At 41.0% G+C, this 24,131-nt stretch overlaps 1 protein-coding gene across 5 annotated transcripts in view; it reads left to right on the forward strand.

The window, feature by feature from the left end:
- The window catches only part of XPO7 (exportin 7), a 77,558-nt gene that overhangs the window by 19,090 nt on the left and 34,337 nt on the right, over positions 1 to 24,131 (forward strand). For 4 of the 5 annotated variants that reach the window (XM_073325060.1, XM_073325061.1, XM_073325059.1 and 1 more), the window contains exons 3-6: positions 12,541 to 12,687; positions 14,797 to 14,890; positions 17,837 to 18,003; positions 21,196 to 21,288. In XM_073325060.1, the coding sequence (XP_073181161.1) occupies positions 12,541 to 12,687; positions 14,797 to 14,890; positions 17,837 to 18,003; positions 21,196 to 21,288 (501 nt within the window). The remainder of the gene's footprint in view (positions 1 to 12,540; positions 12,688 to 14,796; positions 14,891 to 17,836; positions 18,004 to 21,195; positions 21,289 to 24,131) is intronic. The other variant, XM_073325058.1, reaches the window with a different exon arrangement.

Below are 24,131 nucleotides of genomic sequence, written 5' to 3' on the forward strand. Positions count from 1 at the left end.
TACTTAACACAGTATGAAATACAAGAGAAATTTGACATTTTACCACTTTTACATAGGATACTTTAGGCATCTAAGTAGAGTGTTTACAACAGAGTATTTTACACTAATGTATTAGGATTTTAATATTAACATGCTGGGAGTGCTAAATAACTTTGGGAACAATCCTGCATTGGCAGGGGAGAGAGTTGATGACCTTCTCACTACTTTGAATGACTCAATTTCTCTCTTCTTTGTGTCCAAATTGGCAGCCTAAGTTGCTGTGACACTGTTGCAAAGTGGTGTGTTGCTGAGTAGAAGTGTCATCTAGTGGCAAGAACAGAACATCAGCAGCCAGGACTGCTGGATGCTCTTCCGTTTGACACTGTTAGTTAACTGTTCTGCTTCTGTTACCATACATGTTAAATGGATAGTTTCCGATCTCAAGTGTGTTTAGTGTTTATAAAGAGCATTTCTTGAATGAAAGGTGTCGTTTGTAACTTTTTGGCATCCTCTCTTTTGGGTCCCCTTCACTTTGGTGCCTTCCACTCATTTTAGTTCTGTTTGTGTTTAACTTTTAGAACTCAACTAGCATTTGAATACTTTGCTGTCTCACGCTTTCGCCCTTATCTAATATATACAGGGTTCCTGCTCTACATAATTGCTATACTACATGGTATTTTTATCTTGGTAAAAACAGTAGATCTTGCCTAGTCTCTGAAGTTTAAATAATCCCCACCTATTTTTTGCTCCTAACAGCAGATCATGTGACATCCAGAAAAGTAGTCACTGCTAGAGGAAAGCTAGTCTAATTTTTCTCTTAGTCTCTGCTGGAGGAGGGGAGAAGAAACTCCAGTATTCAGTCACTGCAATTTTGGAAGAGTATGCTGAAGGCTTAGCTTTGCAAACTTGGAATATAGCATCAGTACAGTTGAAGTGTTCTGCGTATTAATGGAATAGGTGATCTCGTTAAGGCATGCAACGAGAGAAATATCCATCAGTGAGGATCTCTCTAAAATAGCACCTAAAAGATTTTTATCAGAGAAAGTCATCTGATTGGATTACAGTTTGTACTGTAAATGTTTTCTGGCTGCTGAGCACATTCAATTAAAAACTATTGCCATTCATGGACTGAATCTGACACATACAAGGAAATCCCAAGTTCAGCCATCCACTCCATCCTTCAGTTGCCCTGTTGTGCTCCAGTGTTTCTATATATGTGCCTTAAAAGATTCCCTTACAAGATGTCCCTTCTGCACCTGGATACTTTGGGCAAGCTAAGGGAGTGTCGGGCTAATTTTAACGTGAGGCATGTCTACATGGGGACACTCAAAGTTAAGATGAATTAACTAAAGATGTGAAGCTAATGTGCACTAAACCTTTATGTGGAGGTTGTCATTTGGAAGTAGAGTGACCTTAGTCTGGTTTAGTTTAATACAATTTAACCGATGTGCATTAAATTGACAGTTAAATCACTTTGCACGGACACACTCAGGAAAGTTAGACAAGCCCTGCGACTTAATGGCAGTGTCTTCTAATGTCGTATACTGTATATGATAAACCTCGACAGTAACATTGTGACTCAAAATTAAAATAAAGCTCTCCAGAGGAATGGGCAGGAATTCTTTCAATGTTTGAATCTGGTGCTTGTGAAAGTAGTGAATTGATGATGCTCCTAAGATCATAGGCATAGGAAAGTCAAGCACATGCTTACATGCTTTTCTGAATGGGGGCCATTGGGAATAGAGGCTGTGCAAGCTTCCCATCCCCCACACAACTTTCTCATGCACCTCCTGTTTCTCCTGAGTAGATTGCTAATTCCTCTGCATTGTTCCAAATTGCACTCTGAATTTATAGATAATGCACCTATTGCCCTTCAGAGGCTAAAACAACTTCACATTGTGGCTTATGCTACAGTTCGAACCTAGGCTTCCAAAGTGGAAAGGAAGGTTTGTGTGTTTAAATGGCATGACAGTGTGTTAACTTTCATCCCCAAAGAGGACAGTTTTTTGCGGACTCTTTTGGGGTTGGATAGTGGTAATAATTCTGCCTGTTGATTGAGTTTTAAATTAATCAAATCTTCATCTTTCTTTGCTATGTTCACCTCTGCTTTACGTTTGTTATACATCACAACACATGCTCAGGAATTGTAGAGTGATTATGGGTGTGTCTCCACTAAAACTGGAAGGTGCAATTCCCAGTTCACTTAGACATAATCACACAAGCTCGATCTATGGCTAGTGTGCTAGCTCTGAAGTGTAGCTACCCTGAATATAGTCCTAGGGTCTCAGACGGGATCATACTCAGGCAGCTAGCCCCTTACACCATACAGCAACCGTTCTGTTTTTAGTGCACTACCTGGATCAGAGCAAAGGCAGGTGTGTCTGCTTGAGCTGGAACTCAGACCTTCCATCTCCATTGTAGACCTACCCAAAATCTTTTCCCTCTCGGCTCCAGCTGGCCTACATTTCTACCTGCTAAGCAGTGAACAATCACTAAAAACAGGAATTTCAGTACTGCTGCCTGCAAGGTTGGTGCTAGTAATAGCTAGTCAGGCTAAACAAAACAGCTTATTCTTTAATTAAAGGGACATCGGCAGCCCAACATGAAACTTTCCTCAAAAGTTCAAGATCATGAAGGTCCTGATTCCTTATCTTCTTTTTTGTTGCTGAGAAACTTTTTAAAGAATGAAAACAGATGGAATAACCATGATTTTTCTCAACCACTCATGTATGTTTGTTTCGGTTCTGAAGCAGTTAACTAACAAACTTTATTCTGAGTGCTAGGCTAACACTGACCGAGTTTTGTGTACAAACAAGGATGATTTGTCATAAGTGGAAAATGGTGTTAAACAAAAGGAGCCAAGTTTATTTCAACAAAGTTCAGAACGCTGGAGGAGAAGAATCAATATTTGCCAGAAGGCAGAGAGGCCATTTATTAGGAGGGAAATGTTATATCCAAGCCTCTAACAAAATATTAAAGAATGGACAGTAGTGTATACAGTTGGTTGTCAATCCTTTTTTTTTTAAGTGTATCCTTTTGTTTTTAATTTTGGAAATAGAATGTTAGGTCAATGTTTAATAGTTCATATACAGGATCATATTCAGATTGTGTACATTGTCATAGCTCTATTGAAGCCAATGGAGCTATGCTGACTTCAGTAGCTGGGAATTGGGTTCAATGTCGTTGTGTATTAAGATCTTGCAGAAAACCTAAGACACGAAAATGAGTTAAACCTCACTAGGGACATAAAAGGCAATAAGAAGATGTTCTTTAAATACATTAGGAGCCAGAGAAAGATGAAGTAAAGTGTAGGTCCTCTACTTAGCGGCAAAGGAGAGCTAATAACTGGTGACATCAAGAACGTTGAGGTGTTTAATGCCTATTTTGCTTCAGCCTTTGCTAAAAAGGTTAATGGTGATTAGATGCTCAACACAGTTAATATTAACAACTCGGGAAGGAACGCAAGCCAAAATAGGGAAAGAACCACTTAAAGAATACTTACATAAGTTAGGTGTATTCAAATCAGCAGGGCCTGATGAAATTCATCCTCAGGTATTTGAGAGCAGGCTGAATCTAATTCAGAACCATTAGCAATTATCATTGAGAACTCTTGGAGGTCGGTTGAGGTCCCAGAGACTGAAGAAGGGCAAACATACTACCTAACTTTAAAAAGGGGAACAAAGAGGACCTGGGAATTATAGACCAGTCAGCCTAACTTGGATACCTGGAAAAATACTGGAACAAATTTATTAAACAATCAATTTTGTAAGCACCTGGCGGATACTAGGGTTAAAAGGAATAGTTAGCATGGCTTTGTCAAGAACAAATCATGCCAAACCAACCTAATTTTCTTCTTTGACAGGGAAGTAGTAGATCTATCACATCTTGATTTTTAGTAAGGCTTTTGGCATAGTCCCACATGATGATGATATAAGCAAAGTAGGGAAATGTAGTCTAGATGAAATTATTATAAGATGGGTTCAGAACTGGTTGAAAGACCCTACTCAGAGTAGTTATCAATGGCTCGCTGTCAAACAGGGAGGATGTATCTAGAGGGACCTGCAGGGGTCAATCCTGGATCCAGCACTAGTTGATATTTTCATTAATGACTTGGGTCATGGAGTAGAGCATATAAAGTTTATAGAGCTTATAAAATTTGCAGATGATGCCAAGATGGGTGGCGTTGCAAGCACTTTGGAGGACAGGATTCAAATTCAAAACAACCTTGAGAAACTGGAGAATTGGTCTGAAATCACAAAGATGAAATTCAATAGACAAGTGCAAAGTACTTCATTTAGGAAGGAAAAATCAAATGCACAACTACAGAATGGGGAATAATTGGCTTACGTGGTAGTACTGCTGAATAAGATCTAAGGTTTATAGTGGATCACAAATTGAATGAGTAGGCAATATGATGCAGCTGCGAAAAAAGCAAATATCATCATTCTGGGATGTATTAACAGGAGAGTTGTATGTAAGACACAGCAATTGTCCCTCTCTACTTGGCACTGGAGAGGCCTCAGCTGGACTAATGTATCTAATTCTGGGCACTGCATTTCAGGAAAGATGTGGACAAATTGGAGAGTCTAGAGGAGAATAAGAAAAATGATAGAAGGTTTAGAAAACCTGACCTAGGAGGAAAGATTTGGGGGAAGGAGGGGGCATGTTTAATCTTGAGAAACTGCTACTTGGTCCCTTGTCAGTCTTAGTCTTCAAATATGTTAAGGACTGTTATAAAGAGGACTGAGATCAATTGTTCTCTGTCTTCTAAAGGTAGGACAAGAAGTAATGGGCTTAATCTGCAGCAAGGGGGAGATTTGAGGTTAGATATTAGGAAAAACTTCCTTAACTATAAGGATAGTTTAAGCTCTGGAATAGGCTTTCAAGGGAGGTTGTAGAATCCCCATCAGTTGAGGTTTTTCGAACACAGGTTGGACAAACACCTGTCAGGGATAGTCCCTTTAGAATGTCTTGTTGATGCCACTTTCTAACACTGTGGATTCAGAGAAGGATGCCTTGCATTTTAGGCCAAAGAGGAATCCATGGTTAAATGTCCTCTGACTTCCCTATTTTTAATTTAGTTACATCTTTAATCTGTTCTGCTTTCAGACTTCGTAAATAAGGGAGGAAAATGTGATATCAGCACAGAAATGTCTCAAATCTGAGGGATTAAAATTGTTTATGGAGCTGAAGAGTAAATACTAACTTTAAATTCTAACTTGAGCCTTGTTTGAGGAGCTCAAGCCTTGGGGTTTTCAGATTTTGTTTTATTTTTATGAATGTATCCCAGACTGATAAAGCAGTTTTCTGTATAAACTATTAGTTGGTAAAAAGTTTACAGATAGTTGTCTGTCTAAAACTCACTAGTGGCTAATATGCTACAGGCTCTAGTGTAAGAGGTCTCTGGCCAGAACTTCACAACCAACCCCAACATTGTGTGCTGCTTTTCCTGCTCTCCGGGCAGTTTGCCTGAATTATAGAGGGTTGTTACTGGTAGTGATTTCCTAATGGCTTATTAGTCGACCATTTCAACAAAAGAACATCAAAAATTTCTCTTATGACAGTTGTATGGCAGTGCTCTATTTGTGCAAGAGAACATGTCTACCTGTACCCTGTTGTGATGGCTATACTGTGATAGCTAATGGTGTCTCAGCAATCATTTGGCTAACATTTAATTTTGCATTGCAATCTATTCTCTCCAAAACATGTGAGGTGAGTGCTCATTTTCCAAATGAGTAAACTAAGGCACGAAGATTAAGGTTCACTTACGATTCACCACTGAAAACATAGAATGCAGCACAAGGGCTGTTGAGAGAGTCCATTTATTCATGTAATTACTTTACCAGTGTGAGGGCATAAATATCCATCCGTGAAACTCGTCTTAAATTAGTCAATAAGATTTTCATCGAAGAGAATGATCTCATTGGCGTACTGCCTTCTGTGGATATTTTCTTGGTGTTTAAGCGGATTAACAATAAAACTACTATTCAGGCATTGCTTCTAACTGACAAATGCAAGGAAATGCCAAATAAAAGCATCCCCTTCATCCTTCACTTTCCCTATTCTGCAGTGGTTATTTTGGTGCACATTAATGTATAATATCTAATCCAATACCTGGATATGTTGAAGTAAGTTACAGGTGATCTACGAAGCAGAAAAAAATTGGTTGCTTTATGATGTGTATATACAATAGGCTATCTCTTCAAAATCTGGGGGAAAGCAAGGTTTTGGGGCTGCCTAGACACGAGGCAAGCTGCGCTTTAGATCCCTTTTAGATCCTCTCCAGTGCACCCCTTTGACAGATTTCACTATCTTCACCTCTCTCTCTGGGTGGAACCCTGAAGTCCTCCCATTCCTAGACTGGGTCTCTGAGCTGCAGTCCCGTGTTTACCAACTTTACATCAGGTCCATCCAGCACCTGTTTGGCACTTGTAAGCCCTTTCCCTCTGGGAGCCTGGGACTAGCAACCGATTAAAGTGACTCTCACGGCTTCTTCAAAGACAAGTATTTATTTACCCAAGGATACACAGCAGAGAGATGGGTTAAAGCAAAGACTTATGCATGTATTTCCTCTTACCTAAACCTTAATCTTTCCTTCCAAGCTTTGGTAAGCTCTACTCACCCGTTACTTCCATCTCTAGCTGAGGATAGTCAGTTTGCTTGCTGCAGTTTCTCTGTCAGCACCCCACCCCCAGGCAGCTACTGACAATCAGTATCTGCATCCTTTTTTCAGGTTGTCTTTTTAACTGTAGTCTCTTTTTCCATCTTACACTTTCAGCATTGGTAACTAGTAACTCTGCCTGTCGTCTGGAAAATAGCATCTTCCCACTTACTGGCCCAGCCATTGTTGTCTTAACTCCCTTGTAGTTGTTTACCATTGGTGTCTTATTTCATTATTTAGGTTCCTGCTTTGTTCTGCCTAACTGCCTCCTTTGACTTAGATGAGTGTAGAGAGACAGGCAAAAATCAGCGGTAAACTGAAGTACGTAGGGGATTCTTAATAAATTACTGAGCCATCTCCCTCATTCTCCACAGGGTGTTTTTGTTTAGTGTTTTAGAAACTCTTATCCTGTCTTGGCTGGAAGACTATGATGTTTGCAGAGCTGATGCAAATGATGGCACAAAAGGCAAGACTGAAAATTGAACTGTTGAGGGAAATGATTTTTAATGAGGTTAAAACTCTTTGGTGGATTGTATATGGTAACACCTATTTTAACTTCATTGACTTAGTAACACACTGAATAAAGGAAGCCTGTGTTTAAAGACTGAACATCTGTTCCCCTAAAATTAAGATATTAATTCAAAAAATAAACCTCTTTTCTTACTCCCACTGGGCCTCCAACAAAACTAGGGAAGACCAGACTCTCTATTCCTGATGCTTCTAAATTTGAAAGAACATGTAACTTTCAAATCTGCCTCATTCATCATAAAAAAAACAAACACAAAAGCACTTACCAAGAGTGTAATTCTGTCTCCATGGAAGTCGCTGGCAAAACTCTTACTGATTTTAATGGGGCTAGAATTTCACCCCAGATTTTTACATCCTTGGCAAGAGTCCCATTTAAGGATAAGTGGCTGCCTAATGACTTTCATTCCATTTAAATGAGACCTTTCACTTAACAGTAATGTTTTCTAATGTATGCTTTCTGTGGTGATGGACCCCTAAACAACGTTACCATGACTTAGAAATAAATAAAACCACATTTGGAATTTGCCGTTGCAGGGACCTAAAGAATTGGTGCAGCTCCATCTCTTCTGTTCTCTGCCTATGGCACATGATAGTTTAGTCTTCTAAGGGCTGCAATACTTTGGTCTAATTTCAGTGGTTGGGTTTCGTGGGATGGGGAGGTGAGGGTGGCCTGTCCTCTAAAGGAGGTCAGACTAGGTATAGTGTACATGAACCCTGACTAACTTGGTGCTTGTGAAAGAGGCCTATTGAGAGTGCTCTCAAAGGCAAGGCATAGTATGAACAGGAGCTTTTCAAGCTCTCCCCATACAGCTCTAGTGAGGCACTGTAATGTTACCCTGCAGCACCTGCGGCTACTTCATTGCTAGATTTCTCGTGAGTCAAGATTTCTGATTCTTCTGCATTGTTCCAAAGTGCGCTGTGGATTTAGTGATATGAGACTAAAATGATCTAACTCATTACACTTGTAACTTTCACCACTACCTGAACCCAGGCTTCCAAAGTGGGAAGGAGGACGTGTGTGTTAATCCCCAGTGTAATATCCTTTAATGTTTGCCCCCAGAAAGGAGAGGTTATTACTGGCCTACTTTGGTTTGAACATCAGTGGTATGAGTGTCCTGCCTAAAGTCCTGCACCGCAGTAAGCTAGTTTAGCTATTATACTTCAGTGCTGTGGACATTATTTATTTATAAAGCAATTCTTGGAAATAAGTGAACATCTTCCAGAATGACACATTCCCAATGAGCCTTCGATTGCTTAATTGGTACATTATTTTTTCCATTGGGATATACCAGTTGGATTGTACTGTAATAAAGCTGACTTCATTGCCACTTACCTTATCTTTTATTGCAATGTGTTCTCACTTAGCTCAGCAGTCCTCATTTTAAACTCTGTGCCAATATATCCTTGGCTTCTCATTTGGTGAGATGCTAGGATTTGTGATTCTCTTGTTCAGTAGACCCTTGGGCAGAAAGAACTGTGTCTGGAGTTAAACCTCTTGAATTGATAGGTTTGGGTATGAGGTTAAAAAGAGCTACTTAAAACTTGAAAACAAAGTAGATTTCAAAATACTTCCTGGGATTTGATTAGTGGAAATTTTCCTCTTGATTATTTGAGACAATGTGAAACTGATCTCTGAGGCCGCATGAGAGTGTGCCTGTGAAGGGAGCCAGCGTTCTCCTACCAGATCAGAGCAGCCTCAAATCTTAATCTTGATCTGAGACATGGGAGTGAGGTAAGCAATTTTTACAGCAGACATAGCATTGCACATGCCCGTGTGTTTGAGAGCACAGTGGCAGCTTTTGTTTCAAGGAAACTAAACTTAGACCGTTAAATGAAACTACAACCTTTTGCTCAACAACAGGTAATGAACAGTGTTCTTGTTTTGTGTTTTTGTTTTTTAAACAAAAGGTCATCACTTACAAATACAAACTGAAATCAGTGTAGATAGGGCTAATGTATATTAGACAAGTTACACCAATAGAATTAAATGGATTTAAAATTAATTTTAACTCCACCAATGCAAACCTCTATAGATGCACTTAAATCAGTTTAAACCTTCCTTAAGGTAAATCATTATAAATTGGTAAATGTAGTGAATTAAGCTAAATCAATTTAAGTGAGGCTTAAACCAGTTTAAGTACTTGCATGTTAGGGGTATGCATTGATTTTTTTTTTTTAATTCATTTAGTCACACCAGTGCAACTTTTATAAAGTAGACCAGCTCATAGACTTAAATTCTCAAGAAAGAAGCTGATCTGAGACAAAATCCTCCAACAAACAAGTGTGTCCCCACCTTTGCATTACATTGCAGGGTAACCGCAATAAACGTAGGGGTGGAAGAGAAATTAGATTCTCCAGAAATTTGAAATAATAATATAAATAGTCAGGGACCACTTCACAGGGAAACTGTCTTGAAATATACATCCCATATGAGCTCTAGATAGCTTTTACTTCAATTAAAATAGTCTAAGAATTGATCAAAATAATCTCCTCTGGAACCAGAGATAAAATCAAACTCATAACACCCCATTTCACCCACAAATGTCAGCTGTTGTCATGTCTTTCGTTCCACAGAAACCTGAGTAAATGGATGGGACTTGCACAGATGTAATCCATTTTGGCTTATGGGATGGAGGGAGGAGGAATAAATTCTGAAATTTGAGTAATTGATGGCCTTTCATAGAGACTATCTTACTGGCAACTGTTTCTTAAATAGAGGAGGGGGTAGTCCAGTTGAAGTGAGCTGTAGCTCACAAAAGCTTATGCTCAAATAAATTTGTTAGTCTCTAAGGTGCCACAAGTACTCCTTTTCTTTCTGCTGACCTCAGTCTGTGTCAGTATTGAATGGGAAGGGAGGGTCTCTCCAGCAAGCAGGTCTCAAGCCACATAGGGCTGTCATAGGTCAAAACCAAGATCTTAAACGAACCATGCAGCTGAGAGATTCATTGCTTACCAGTAGCCATCTGGGTTGGGAGGGGGAGGAGTTAGGAGTTACGCTGCCAAAGGCTATATAAATATACTTGGAATAACACACTAGGTTTTCCTTCTCAAGTATTCAGCCTTTTTTACTGATCCCATCTCATCTCCTACCCCTCAAGAAGTTCTTTCTCTCTTCCCCTAGCCTATTCAGTTCCTCCCCTGATAAAACATCTCTGTAATGCAGTGTTCTGTGTTCCTGATCTTTCAGCCCCAGGCACAAATGCTTGAACTTAAGGGAGGAAAACAAGTTGAAAATTTAATATTAGAAATTCTTTGGTAGCAAATAAATTAACGTTTATGAAGCACAGAATGCTTCCAGTCTTATTCTGGAGGAGGAGGACATGTATGGTAGAGGGGAAGCTGTGCTAATAATCTGTCCTTTTAAATAACTTCAGCGTAATTCTAAGGACCTTCTTAGTAGAGAGGTTTTAGTGTGTGCAGGGAGTAGTTTATTCTGAGAGCAAAGACCAAAGCTTAGAGGCAAGAATGACAGTAAAGATTAGGGGGATAGGAGGGTACCTTCAGGAGTATGTTCAGTCTGGCAGGCTGTCGTGGCAGCAATACATGATGCTATTATACGGTAGCCACCTGTTCAACAAGACACCTAATTACTCCTGCTCCCTGGCCAGTAGTGAATTGGGTATAATGGAAAGCTGCTTGTGTGTAGTCTGAAAGCAGAAGAAGCAGCAAAAATGATTATGAATGTGCTCCTGGTATAGCTATTATTTGGAACTACTTTAGTGATTCTCCTGGAGGAAGCTCTGTAACTTGTTATATCTTGAAAGGCTGATGTGATGGGAGCATTGGTAACTGAAGGAATTGGTGACAGGTTTCAGAGTGGTAACCATGTTAGTCTGTGTCCACCAAAAAAACCCAAAAAACCACGAGGAGTACTTGTGGCACATTAGAGACTAACACATTTATTTGGCTATAAAGCTTTTGTGGGCTAAAACCCACTTCATCAGATGCATGCAGTGGAAAATACAGTGGGAAGATGTATAACACAGAGAACATAAAAAAATGGGTGTTGCCATACCAACTGTAATGAGACTAATCAATTAAGGTGGGCTATTATCTGCAGGAGGAAAAATAACTTTTTTAGTGATAATCTGGATGGCCCATTTCAAACAGTTGACAAGAAGGTGTGAGTAATAATAGGGGAAAAATTAGCATGGAGAAGTAGTTTTTACTTTGTGTAATGACCTGTCCATTCTCAGTCTTTATTCAAGCCTAATAACTGGTGTCCAGTTTGCAAATTAGTTCCAATTCTGCAGTTTCTCGTTGGAGTCTGTTTTTGCAGGTTTTTTTTGTTAGAGAATTGCGACTTTTAGGTCTGAAATTCAGTAACCAGGGAGGTTGAAGTGTTCTCAGACTGGTTTTTGAATGTTATAATTCTTGATGTCTGATTTGTGTCCATTTATTCTTTTGCATAGAGATTGTCCGGTTTGGCCAATGTACATGACAGAGGGGCATTGCTGGCACATGATGGCATATATCACTTTGGTAGATGTGCAGGTGAACGAGTCTTTTATGGTGTCCCATGGTGGTACAGGCTTCTTTACTTTTCAAGGAATATTGCAGAATTGGTTCAGATTGCCCCTCTTTCTCCGCCCCTCAAAAAATCCGTATCCTACTTTTATTATTATAATAGAGAAACATAGATGTGCATGGTGATTGCATAACTCCCTCTATAAAAAGATCTGACTTACAAGCTAATGGCTTTAGCCTCTTGGTAACCCTGCATCGTAGGTAAGTGTTATAGCCCCATTTTACAAGTGAGGAAACTAGGACTCTGATCCTGTCCTTGCTTGGTGGGCAGCCCCCGTTGAAGTCAGTGGGGTTCCATGCAGGCATATGACTCCATATGCACGGAGCTTACTGTGGGATTGGGACCAGAGATACAAAGATGTGACTTATTAAAGCTCACTCAAGAGGCATGTGGTAGAGTTGGGAATAGAACCCAGGCTCCTGACCATCCTCAGTACATGAAGAAAAAGGCCATGCTCTGGATAAAAGTTGAACTCATGGGAGTGAGTGGCAGAGCATTGGAATTCGCTCTCTTGCAAAATGCTAGGGAAGGGTAGGGAGATGGTGCAAGACATGTTCTTAGGCAGGGTGTCTAGCAGGATATCTGTGACTCTTGCGGGGGGGATTTCTCATGTGCCCATCAAGCAGCAATTGTTTTGTGCCTAATTCAGGTGAAGATGGCCATGAAACGTCTAAAAAAGTAGCATACGCTGAAAAGCCAGGTATGATTTCAACATACTCATTCCTTAAAACGGATGAGAGAGATTGCACAGCCGAGTCGCTCCCTAACAAACCTGTAAAAAGAAACATTATTGTTTTAACTGATTTTTTTTTTCTTCTCCCCCCCTGTGGTCATTCCATTACAGAGCCTAGCCCAGCTCGAGAACCTGTGCAAGCAGCTGTACGAAACTACAGATACTGCAACGCGGCTCCAGGCAGAAAAAGCCTTGGTCGAGTTCACCAACAGCCCGGACTGTCTGAGCAAGTGCCAGCTCCTCCTTGAAAGAGGAAGTGTACGTAGAAAATAATAATAATCAGATTCAAACGAACTGGCATTCAAATTTTGGCATTTTGGGTGAATGCTCTGAATGAAACAGGGAGCACATTAGTTTCTGCATACCCAGTAAGCTGGAACGTGTAATATTCACGAACGTCTTCTGCATACCAGACTTAAACCTTCCGTTGGTCCTGCATTTTCTATTGGTTTAGAAAAAATTGGAGTGTACCCACTAAGAGGTTTCCCTTTTGAGGAATCCTGCTTAGATCCTAAAGCACATCTAATCCACAAAGATAAGTATGCTTAAACAGAGTTATGAAATGTGGTCCAGACTTGATATAGCGTAGTTGTTAGTTGTTGGGTGGGTTGTGGGGAGATGAAGTGTGGAAAGGGTTATTGTGAGTGGGAACACAAAGTAGGACTCTATAACCATGCTAGGAAACAGTGTGTGAATTTGGGCTAAAGTGTCACTAACACTTCTAGCAGGAGAGCTACTGTTGCACGATCATTCCAGTTTTGTCCGTGCGTCTGTTTATAGTGTGAATCACATGAAAAGAACCTGTCTTTTAATAGATGGGTTCTTGATTAATCTTATGGGCCAACCCATTATGCAGCCTGATCTAAGAATACAACGTTAACTCTGAAAGGCAAATTTTCTTATTTCCACTGCTTTAGGAGTTCTAAAATAGCTTGGAAGATGTGATCAAAGATTAAAATCCCAGCATGAGATCTGAGACTCAGATGGGATTAAAACAGCCGTTTGCTTTGGGCCATTTTATCTTACTACTAAGAATCTCTTAAAGCAAAGGTTAGCCTCTCCAATAATGTCCTCAAAGCAATCTAGCAACAATTTCAACCACAGGAAATAACCATTTTTATCTTTACAGTACTTTTTTTCCCCTTCTAAGTGGTCACTTGATTCACTTTGTGGCAGGATAAATTATGCTTAAAATTGCTTGGTCACAGGACCTTTTGAGGCTTGATTTATGGCCCAATGTGCATTCAGCCCTTTGAGTCTATTAGATCAGTGCCTTACTCACAAAAAATCAGGAAACATTAGCCACCCTGTCTCAAAGGATCAAGGAACCAGAATGAGATGGGGCACTGTGCAGTGTAGTCCCAGCTGAACACAAGAGCTGAATTATTTATCTCTTTGTATTGTAAGTTTTTTGTGTGTGAACTTCTTAATTTCTTTGGAATAAAAAATAAATTAACCTCTGGGTTTCAAATTGCATTTGTGTTGACCATGGAGGAACCAGCAACTAGCACAGAGGAAAAAAGGAGGGGTCAATTTTTATGGGAAGTCTCTATATTACTTTGAATGTAACCCGTTTTGTATCTGTAGTCTGTGTCAGATTGCCATTTTGTAAAGCTGATGCACAAATTGGATGATCTGACTCACTTACATTAAACTCTCTTTGGGCATATTATTATAAATGGGTTTCTGGTCTCTTGGATTCTTGGAATAGGTTATAGAGGCAAATCCCTTTTGTAGTACTGGGTATTATTTAACACAACACTTTCAATTATACTGCCCGCAATTCATAGAATCTCATACAGCCTAGGATTTCTGATGGTTCACTCACATTATCTGTATCCTATTCCCTAGATTAAATTAGTAATGTCCATTGGTCCGAGTGCTATTCTTTATGATATATAAATAAAATATGAAGGGGGAGGGAAAACTAACCTGTTTTGTAGTCAAGTGGAAGAGTTTGAAGTGTTTGTGTAAAATCTAGGACTGAGTGTGCAGTAGCACTCGCCTGCAGCATATTGCTATTGGCACTTGTTCCTTCCTGCTTGCCATAATTCTCTCTACCCTTATGTGGGGGCACACAGGTGGGGTGGGGTATGTCATGCTGCTGCTGCTGTCACCTGGTTATCTTTTGCCTTCTAGATGTTCTTTTTAAAATATTTTGGATAAACTTGGTGTATACAGAAACAAGGAACTAAGACAGTCAAGAGCATTTAGACTTGTGAACTGAGCTAACATTGAAGCCCAAGTTTTCAGAGACCTGAAAGTTATTGGGTTAACGTAGTGCACAACTACCTTGTCTTCTGCTGTGGCCTCTTTTTGTACTGAAACTTACATTAAACTGCTGCTTGTTGTGTCGTTTCTTTACAGTCCTCCTACTCCCAATTATTGGCAGCTACATGCCTTACAAAACTTGTGTCACGAACAAACAATCCTCTGCCATTGGAACAGCGAATAGACATTCGTAAGTAGAAGTCTTTCTTTTCTCTAGCCAAGCCATTGGCATAGCAAGCAAATACTATGGATAATGACTAATTAACAGTACCACATTGTGACAGGAAGTCTTTCTGCGAGCTACTAAGATTTATGGACATTGGTAGCCTCAAACGTATAGTGAAAAGGCACCTTTGCTGTCAGATAATCTTTTCCTATCCCAGAGACTACTGGGTTTGAATGCCAGATAGATAGGAGTTATCCAGGTTCAAAGTAATCACAAATGTGTGGTCTTACAATTGAACAAATTTTAAGATAGTAACTCAATTCTCTATAAATTAGGCTATTCATCTCCTAATTCCTTCTCTTCCCTACTTGTTCCTTATAGCAAGGGGTATCTTAATGAATCCAGTTATTAGGAAAGGTGATTATTTTGTATTTGCCCTTTTTTGTTCTTCTGCTTCGCCCGGGGCGGGGGAGAAGAAGGGAGGGATTTCTTTCTGTTCATTGTCTCCCAAGACATTGGAGACAGATACTGGCTAAAGTCTGCTTTTTGCCTGTGACCCAGTACAGGGATAACTTTCCTGTTCTCTTGTCTGTACGAAATTGCATTGAACTGAGACTGGTGAGCTTCGCAGCTCTGCTGCTATCAAAGGAGCTCAGCCACAGCTCTGATCCTAGTCAGTGCTAAAGAGTGGGCCAAGGTGGAAAGCAACTTGGAAAACCTAGAATTCTAGTAATCCAAGGCTGAAAGTAAACCCTGATTGTGACCACAGATTACTGTATGTTCTGTCTTTCCAGACAGTGATCTGTGCTAAGAGCAGGTCTGATTGCACTGATGCACTCCTTTTAGGGAAGGAAGGGAGAATGAATAGGACACTTGGGCAGTCTCTTCCAAGGATATAGACTCATAAACATTAACGTCAGAAGGGACTATCGTGATCATGTAGTCTGACCTCTTGCATATTGCAGGCCACAGAACATCACCCACCTACTCCTGTAATAGACCATAACCTCTGGCTGAGTTACCGAAGTCCTCAGATCATGATTTAAAGACTTCCAATTGGAGAGAATTCACCATTTACGCTAGTTTAAACCTGCAAGTGATGCATGCCCCATGCAGGAGAGGAAGGCAAAAAACAAAGGGTGTCTGCCAATCTGTTTAGGGGGAAAATTCCCTCCCAATGCCAAATATAGCAATCAGACCCTGAACATGTGTGCAAGCCCCATCGGACAGAGAATGGCAGATATAGTTTCAGAATTGAGAATGCTTTGTGGGACTCCGCTTGTCACTTGCAGTAGTTCCTGTGAGAGAGTCATTCTGATGGGATAGGGTAGAAGCCTATCTCTGACTAGTGTCTTGTTGGGAGAGTAACTATGGTATCTCCTTTTCTTTGTGTGGTAGTGACCGTAGGGATCTTCTTTGCCCAACTGGCAAAAGGTTTACTGTTCTGTAACAACATCTCTTATCAGGCCTTACAAACTTTCTACTCCTAACGCACTGCTTTCATAGTATGTGTGAGGTGTAAAATGGAAGCTTATGTCATATGGATCCTCATAATAGTTATGTGATGTATGCCCGGGTGATATTTAAAAAGTTGTTTGTATATACATACTGAAAATGTTTTAGAATCTGTCTCCCAGCCACGGTTGGCAAGCGGGTTTTGCCAGACAAGGGAAGTGGAATCACCTACCTCGTTTGTTTATATGTAATTCAAACGTTGTAAAGTCCAGCACAAAAGATGCCCCATTTACACATGAGAATCAACAGGAAAAATAGATCAAGGGGGGGGATGCAAAATAAACTTGGGGGGGGGGCACTTTGGCGCCAGCACACAAGGAAGTAAACCACATGCAGTCTTTCTGACTCTGAGGTATAAGAGAGAGAGGCACAAGGATCCCTCTTTTATCTTGCACTTGAGCGAGTGACGCTGCAGTGCAGTTGTATCAAAGAAAACAGGATCTCAACCAACCTTGGTTGAAATGCTGCAAGAAAGACCATAGGTGAGAAATTGCTCTAGACAAGTTCAGCCTGTTAAAGTTTAGTCTTAGCCTAGTGCAAGCATTTCATACTTTTCTTTTACTTGTAACCCGTTGTTTTTCTTGTCTGTGCAAACTGTGCCTTAAATCTTTCCCTTTGTTAATAAACTTACATTTGTTTTTACTATACATAGATTACAGTGCTGTGTTATGTTAGAGCTGATACTCAGCTGAATCAAACAAGCTAGTGTGTATGTACTGCTCACCTGGGAGTAGCGAACCTTTTAATTACTGTGAGTGTCCGGTGAGAGGGATCTTTTCAGGGTGGTTCGTGGCCTGGGGTGCACCTATTGTTAACCTGCAAGGCTGAGTAAGGGCTTGCAGAGCCCTGAGAAGTGTGTGAGAATGGCTGAAGGACTGACACCCAGCTACCACGCACAAGACTCTGTCACGCTGGATGCAGGAGTGGGATAGCAAGGTGACTTGCCATCTGGGGTCCCTAAGAAAGCGTGTCATCGGTGCTTTACCAAGCCAGAGTTAGTCAGCTTCTCCTTTCTCCCTGGACAACGGAATGCCCTGATGTTGGGGGAGCCTGTCCTGAGGGAAAGGTCCTTCAACCTTTCAGCAGTTCTTGCCAGACATGTTCTTACAAAGGACTGAATTCCTCTTCTAATACAAAATAACACACTTTTGGGTGGGAAGAGTCTGTTTTACATGAATACCCACCCACAATTTCATATCTCTAGAACCTCCAGACCCTTGGTGTATTGTATTGTGACTAGTCTGTCAAAAAAGACCTGAATAAAAGGTCAGTTATGGTTGTCTGGATACCATAACTGCATTTACATGCTTTCAACATGGTGATTTGTTTCCTGTGTTTCGATGTAAGCTGTATAAAGATATTTTTCCTAATGCAGATTCACAACCTTATGTTCAGCTTAACAGTCTCTTTGTCTAGGAATTTCCTTATTTTTATTCTTCTTTTTTTGTCTTGCAGGGAACTATGTGCTCAACTACCTTGCCACCAGGCCAAAGTTGGCAACTTTTGTAACGCAAGCACTAATTCAGTTATATGCCAGGATCACAAAGTTGGGCTGGTTTGACTGTCAGAAGGATGAATATGTCTTCAGAAATGTGATCACAGATGTCACAAGGTTTTTACAGGTCAGGGACACCTTTAAAAATAAAGTGGGGCGGGGGGAGAACCAAAAACCTGGTGTGATCGGAGTGTTCTTGTTGTGCATGAGTTGCCATATAATGCTCTGAGAACCAGGGCAAGTGTGTAGCTATTTTTCCACTTCCACTGCATTAGCTGTTGCTACTCAAGAGCTCTAGTATGTATGGCCTGTCAAAGTTGATAAATCTAAAAATCAACCTGTCTTGATAACTGTCCCATATGAGATTGTAAACCCTTCAGGATAGGGACTGTCATTTTGATTTCTGTAAAGTGCCTGGCACTCATGGTGTGCTATGTGACAGGGTCGGGCCAGATGGCTACAGGAGAGTAAGAGAAGGCCGATATATTAGCCCCAGGTTAAGTAGGTCCCTTTTCCCTGGGTAAGGTAACAGGGAAGGTTCCAGAACAATCAGCAACCTTCTGGAGACAATTAAGGCTGATTAGAACACCTGCAGCCAATCAAAAAGCTGGTAGAATCAATTAAGGCAGGCTAATCAGGGCACCTGGGTTTAAAAAGGAGGTCACTTCAGTTTGTGGTGCGCATGTAAGGAGCTGAGAGTGGAAATGCGGACTGTTGGAGGACTGAGGCGTAGAAGCATCCTCAGACACCAGGAGGAAGGTCCTATGGTGAGGATAAAGAAGGTGTTGGGAGGAGGCCATGGGGAAGTAGCCCAGGGAGTTGCAGCTGTCGCACAGCTGTTCCAGGAGGCACTCTAAACAGCTGCATTCCACAGGGCCCTGGGCTGGAACCCAGAGTAGAGGGTGGGTCCAGGTTCCCCCCCACCCCCCCAAAACATCCCAACTCCTGGTCAGACGCAGGAGGGGTCGACCTGGACTGTGGGTTCATGAAAACGACCAAACTGAGGGCTGTTGTGAAGCTCCAAAGTGAGCAAATCCACCAATAAGCGCAAGACCCACCAAAGGTAGAGGAGGAACTTTGTCACAACTGTAAGTATTAAATAATGTGGCAGAACTTTAGGATTCCAAGTATGTAATTCCTCTGTCAAAGCCCCAAATCCAAATGATTCATCCAAAATGAAAAGCAGGATGACTACCCATTAAACTGGGGATATGTGCACCTCACCTCACTTGCAGCTGCGTTACTGCGAGTGTGACAAATTGCCTGGTTTGTTTAAATACCAATCTTTTATATTAAGCCAGGACCATCAGGGCCTTTAATTTTGAATTTGGACCCTTTAGTATGGGAAAACTATCAGTTAATCAGTTTGGGTGTATCTGGGTTTTTTTTTTAGGTCATTAATTTTGGCTGTACCAACCTTGAGATCCTTTAAAATCCAACAGGGAGGAGAGGGGGTTATTTTTCATGCTCTGCCTGGGATTTCCTGGCAGCCATCAGAGTAGTACCGCTAAGAAAAGAGACTAAGCGTGGGGGAACCTCTCATTGCTCTGGCTGGCCGACATAGCTTCAGTGAAGAAGTGGAGAAAGACTGGCTACAGCTCATTGGCTGCAGAGTGCGAGATCTGAGTTGGTGTGTGACAAAGGAAGGTTTTAAAAGTATGTGTGATGTGGGGCGGTGGGTTATAGAAGATCTTCACAGATATTATGTGGAACATCGTGGCTTGACATATCTGTAGAAACATCCCATCCCATGATTATTAGCAAATATTTACACTGGGGTCTCAGGGTGCTATTCCAATCGTATAAACATGGTCAAAAGACAGTCCCTGCCCACAAGAGCGTAGCTTTACAGGCAGAAGATTGAATTTTTTCAGCAGTCCCAAACTGTGGGACTCTCTTCCAGACGAGCCTAGCATGGCATAAAATCGCACTGTTCTCACAACGCTCTCAATGCTGACTTTTTTTCTCCAATTTAACATTTTTAACAATCCAACTTCCACAAGGAAGTAGTAGTAAATAATCCCAGAGTCCATGGCTGCAGTGGGAGAAGAGGAAAGGAACTAGAGTGGGACTCTTATATTGTGATGGTGGGATTTATTTATTTGGATAGACAGTAGAATAGTATGATGAGTGTGAGGATCGTAAAATTTAAAAAGTGATATCTAGAAAATATTACAATGCCGAAGTGTTACACCTTTCCATAAACGGCTCAAACGATTTCTAGCTTTTTGAGACAATCCTGTTGCTTTTCTCTCAACTCCATCTCCTAAGGCATGTTGAAGACTGTATTTGGTTATCGGTCATGAGTTCAGCAAAGATTCCTGGCTATACAGCCGCATAGTATCATGTTAATGCTTGAGATCATTGTTCAAAACAGAGGCCTATGATTGTAGTCTCTTCCCCACCAAGTCTGCAGTGTGTTTAGACTCCTGCAAAGGGGATGAACTTAGTCTCGGATGAGAGAAGAAATTGGGACAGTTAGTGCAGGCGGGTGCTAACCAAAGTGGAGCTGGGGAGCCCCATCCAGTTACAGGAAGGGAACTCCTTGTGGCAAAAGAAGAGACCAGGGTAGCTCTTGTATGTGAAGTTAGTTGGTATGTAAAGTCTCCTTCCCAGTGAGCAGGTGTTTTGTATCAAGACTGCCAAAGACTGTAAGGGCTGTGGAGAATGAACTCCCTTGACTGCTAGAGGTGGGGCCTCATTGTCAGGAGTGAGATATTGATTGGGTGGTGGTTGGGGAAATTTTAATTGCCACTTCTCATGCTGCAGGAGTTCTGTGGCTCTAAGACTTCAGTTTTCAGAGCTGTCAGCTGGCAGCTTTCATGATAGCTAAGGTCTCAGTCCTGCAAAGATTTATGCACTTACTTAACTTTACCATTGATTTCAGTGGAACTAAATACTTGAAAGTAAGCACATATGTAAATCTTTGAAGAATCAGGGGTAAGTAGGCACCAAAAATGTGATTTAGAATAGATAGATAGATGAGCCATTAAATAACATGTGTATTTTTGTTTGAGCACTCCATAGAAATTGTTAGCTGCTGAGAAGTCTGGCAAACATATCAAATTGTAAATAATATGAATTTTTTTTTAAATGCATCTAAATATAGAACTCCTGGGTTTTTAAACACATTGTGCTTGAACATTTTCCAGTCACTGTTCTACGAGGACATTGCATACCTAGCCAAATATATCTTATTTACAGTGTGCAAGTACTTCCTTCTGCATGGCAGAAGGACTTCAGAATTACAGTGAAAACTGGCGAGAACAACCTGACACTGCTAATTCCTCCTCTTCTTCCCTCCAATCTCTCTCATCAGGATAGCGTAGAACACTGCATCATAGGAGTGACAATTCTGTCTCAGCTAACGAATGAAATTAATCAAGTAAGTGCTACAGCCTTCTTCAATGAAGTAAGTGTCCAATTTTCTCATTTGTATTGTTCTGCTGTGTGTGTGTGTGTTTGTGTGCTGATTTTTATTTTTTTGCTATCATGCGCTTTTGCGGTAAGATATTGATATTTCTTCTGATCTAAGGATTTCTTTGCCATCTCCTGCTCTTAGCATCTTATCTTCTCCAGTACCTGGATGTAATGCTCTATGATAAAAATGAAGCAACACTAAAATAGCAAATGGGTTCCTGCCCAGTACAATCTTGCCTGTAAGGATAAAGCCCCATAGCATGAATTAGCAAAGCATCATTAGCATCTTTTGTCCTCCATTCCTATGCATTTTTTTAACTTTGTGCATTCTCATTTTTAAAAAAATTCACAACCCTTTTTGCATTGTCAATCATTCCAATAACTTCTTCATGGGGATATAAATATAGAGTATAAACATAACAAATCTGGTAAATATTTTGAGTTCCTTTGCGAATACATAGCATGTAGCATGTTCAGTGTGCCTTACAAATACCAAGTGATCCTATTTCATACACTTTTTTGGTTTTGTTTTGGGGTTGTTTTTTGGGCGGGGAGGAGGGAGGGACTGACAGGGCAAAAAGGGACACAGAGGATAAGTAACTTGACCAAGTCTACATTTGAATTAGTGGCATAAGCAGGACTAGGATTCTGGAGTTCTTGTCTTTCAGGCCCATGGTCCAATTTCTGCTAGATCTTGCTTCCTCTCTGGTATTTATTTGAAAAGCTGGGGACTAGAGACATTAATTGGTCAAATCTAAGCATGAAGGAAATAATCATACACTCCTAAAGCCCAATTTATTTTCTAGCTGTGACTCCTTCAGACAGATTTTACTAGTGCATGTCAGACTGCCACCAGTCACCCCAAGGAGCAGTTTTCCTTGGGGACCCTTCTAGTTTAGATGAGAGAGATTATCTAGACTTTTGCTGAGAGGACCAATACTAATTAGTTTTGTTTTAGCCTTTTAAATTCTCATTAATATGGACACTAACTTTGCTTTTGCTAATACATGTGCAAACACTTGAAAACAACCCAGGCTTTGAAACTGAGAAATTCTACCATGGCGTTGAATAACTTAATTAAAAATGATTGTTTGCAGTCTGTTAGGTACAGGCAATATAGGCCAGAAATTTCCCATTTTGATGTCTAAAGCTGTGCAAAGCACCCACCGCTCTCACTGAAGTCAGTGAAGTTCAGCTTCTCTAAAAATCAGGACACTTTTTTTGTTTAGGAGCCTGCAAGCTCCCACCCTGCTCTGAACAGAATCTATTCCCACCCATTGTGTTTAGTCCAAATTTACCTCACTTCTTGGGATTTGGCTTCATTGGTTACTCAGACAACAAAGTAACTGTAAACTTGTGGCAGGACTTTCTCCTCCGCCTTGGATGCTTCTACAGTTTCCCTGCAGGAGACCTCTCTGCCTCAGACCTTTGTTCCCTGTGCCCAGAGAACCACTCCCACCTCCCTAATAATAAGGGCAAAAATAACAAGCCTGCAAGACACAGTGAATCAGTATATATTGATCAGCATCTCCCTGCAGGGTTCTAACACCTAACAGGAGAGGGGATCAACAAAAAAGTTCTGTCACCAGTTGTTTCCTAAATCCATATTTAAATCCCTAGCTGTAGGCAACAAAGCTAGAAAATTTTGGCCATAATTCATGAATCTCGTGTTTAAATATGTAAGAGAATAATTCTACCACAAAATACTATCTAAATACACTTTGGGTTAAAGACATCTTCCTGAAATTGCCACCACTTGCATTGCTAAAAGCACGCTCACTTGCAAGCAGTCACTGTGTTGGTATGTGCCAAATACAGTGGATGGTGATTTATTTGGGGTTTCATAACTATATAAATTTCAGATTCATTACCATGTAACTTGTATGGGTCTTTTTCTTAAAGTGAATTTGTGGTAACTTTTTTGTATATAAAAATATCTACACTAATCTAGCATTTTCTTTGTCCCAAAGATCTGTACAAACAATACACGTACTGAAATATTGCCTTCTCGAGTATAGGGAGAGGGTGAGCCAACTGGCTTGTGGCACAACACTGGAGAGCTGGGAAACTTACCAGCAACAGTGAAGCAAATCCTGACTCTTACAAAAAGTGCATGAGATCAGCAATGGGCATGCAGAGAATACAGGATGCCTGTTTTCCAGACCTCCTCTAATAGATAACTGATAGGCGAGAGATGAGAGGAATATCCAATGAGAGGAATATCCCAAGGGTCGGTCCTGGGGCCGGTTTTGTTCAATATCTTCATAAATGATCTGGAGGATGGTGTGGACTGCACCCTCAGCAAATTTGCGGATGATACTAAACTGGGAGGAGTGGTAGATACGCTGGAGGGGAGGGATAGGATACAGAAGGACCTAGACAAATTGGAGGATTGGGCCAAAAGAAATCTGATGAGGTTCAATAAGGATAAGTGCAGGGTCCTGCACTTAGGACGGAAGAACCCAATGCACAGCTACAGACTAGGGACCGAATGGCTAGGCAGCAGTTCTGCGGAAAAGGACCTAGGGGTGACTGTGGACGAGAAGCTGGATATGAGTCAGCAGTGTGCCCTTGTTGCCAAGAAGGCCAATGGCATTTTGGGATGTATAAGTAGGGGCATAGCGAGCAGATCGAGGGACGTGATCGTTCCCCTCTATTCGACATTGGTGAGGCCTCATCTGGAGTACTGTGTCCAGTTTTGGGCCCCACACTTCAAGAAGGATGTGGATAAATTGGAGAGAGTCCAGCGAAGGGCAACAAAAATGATTAGGGGACTGGAACACATGAGTTATGAGGAGAGGCTGAGGGAGCTGGGATTGTTTAGCCTGCAGAAGA

Source organism: Lepidochelys kempii, chromosome 26 (assembly GCF_965140265.1).
Source record: "Lepidochelys kempii isolate rLepKem1 chromosome 26, rLepKem1.hap2, whole genome shotgun sequence".
NCBI lineage: Eukaryota > Metazoa > Chordata > Testudines > Cheloniidae > Lepidochelys > Lepidochelys kempii.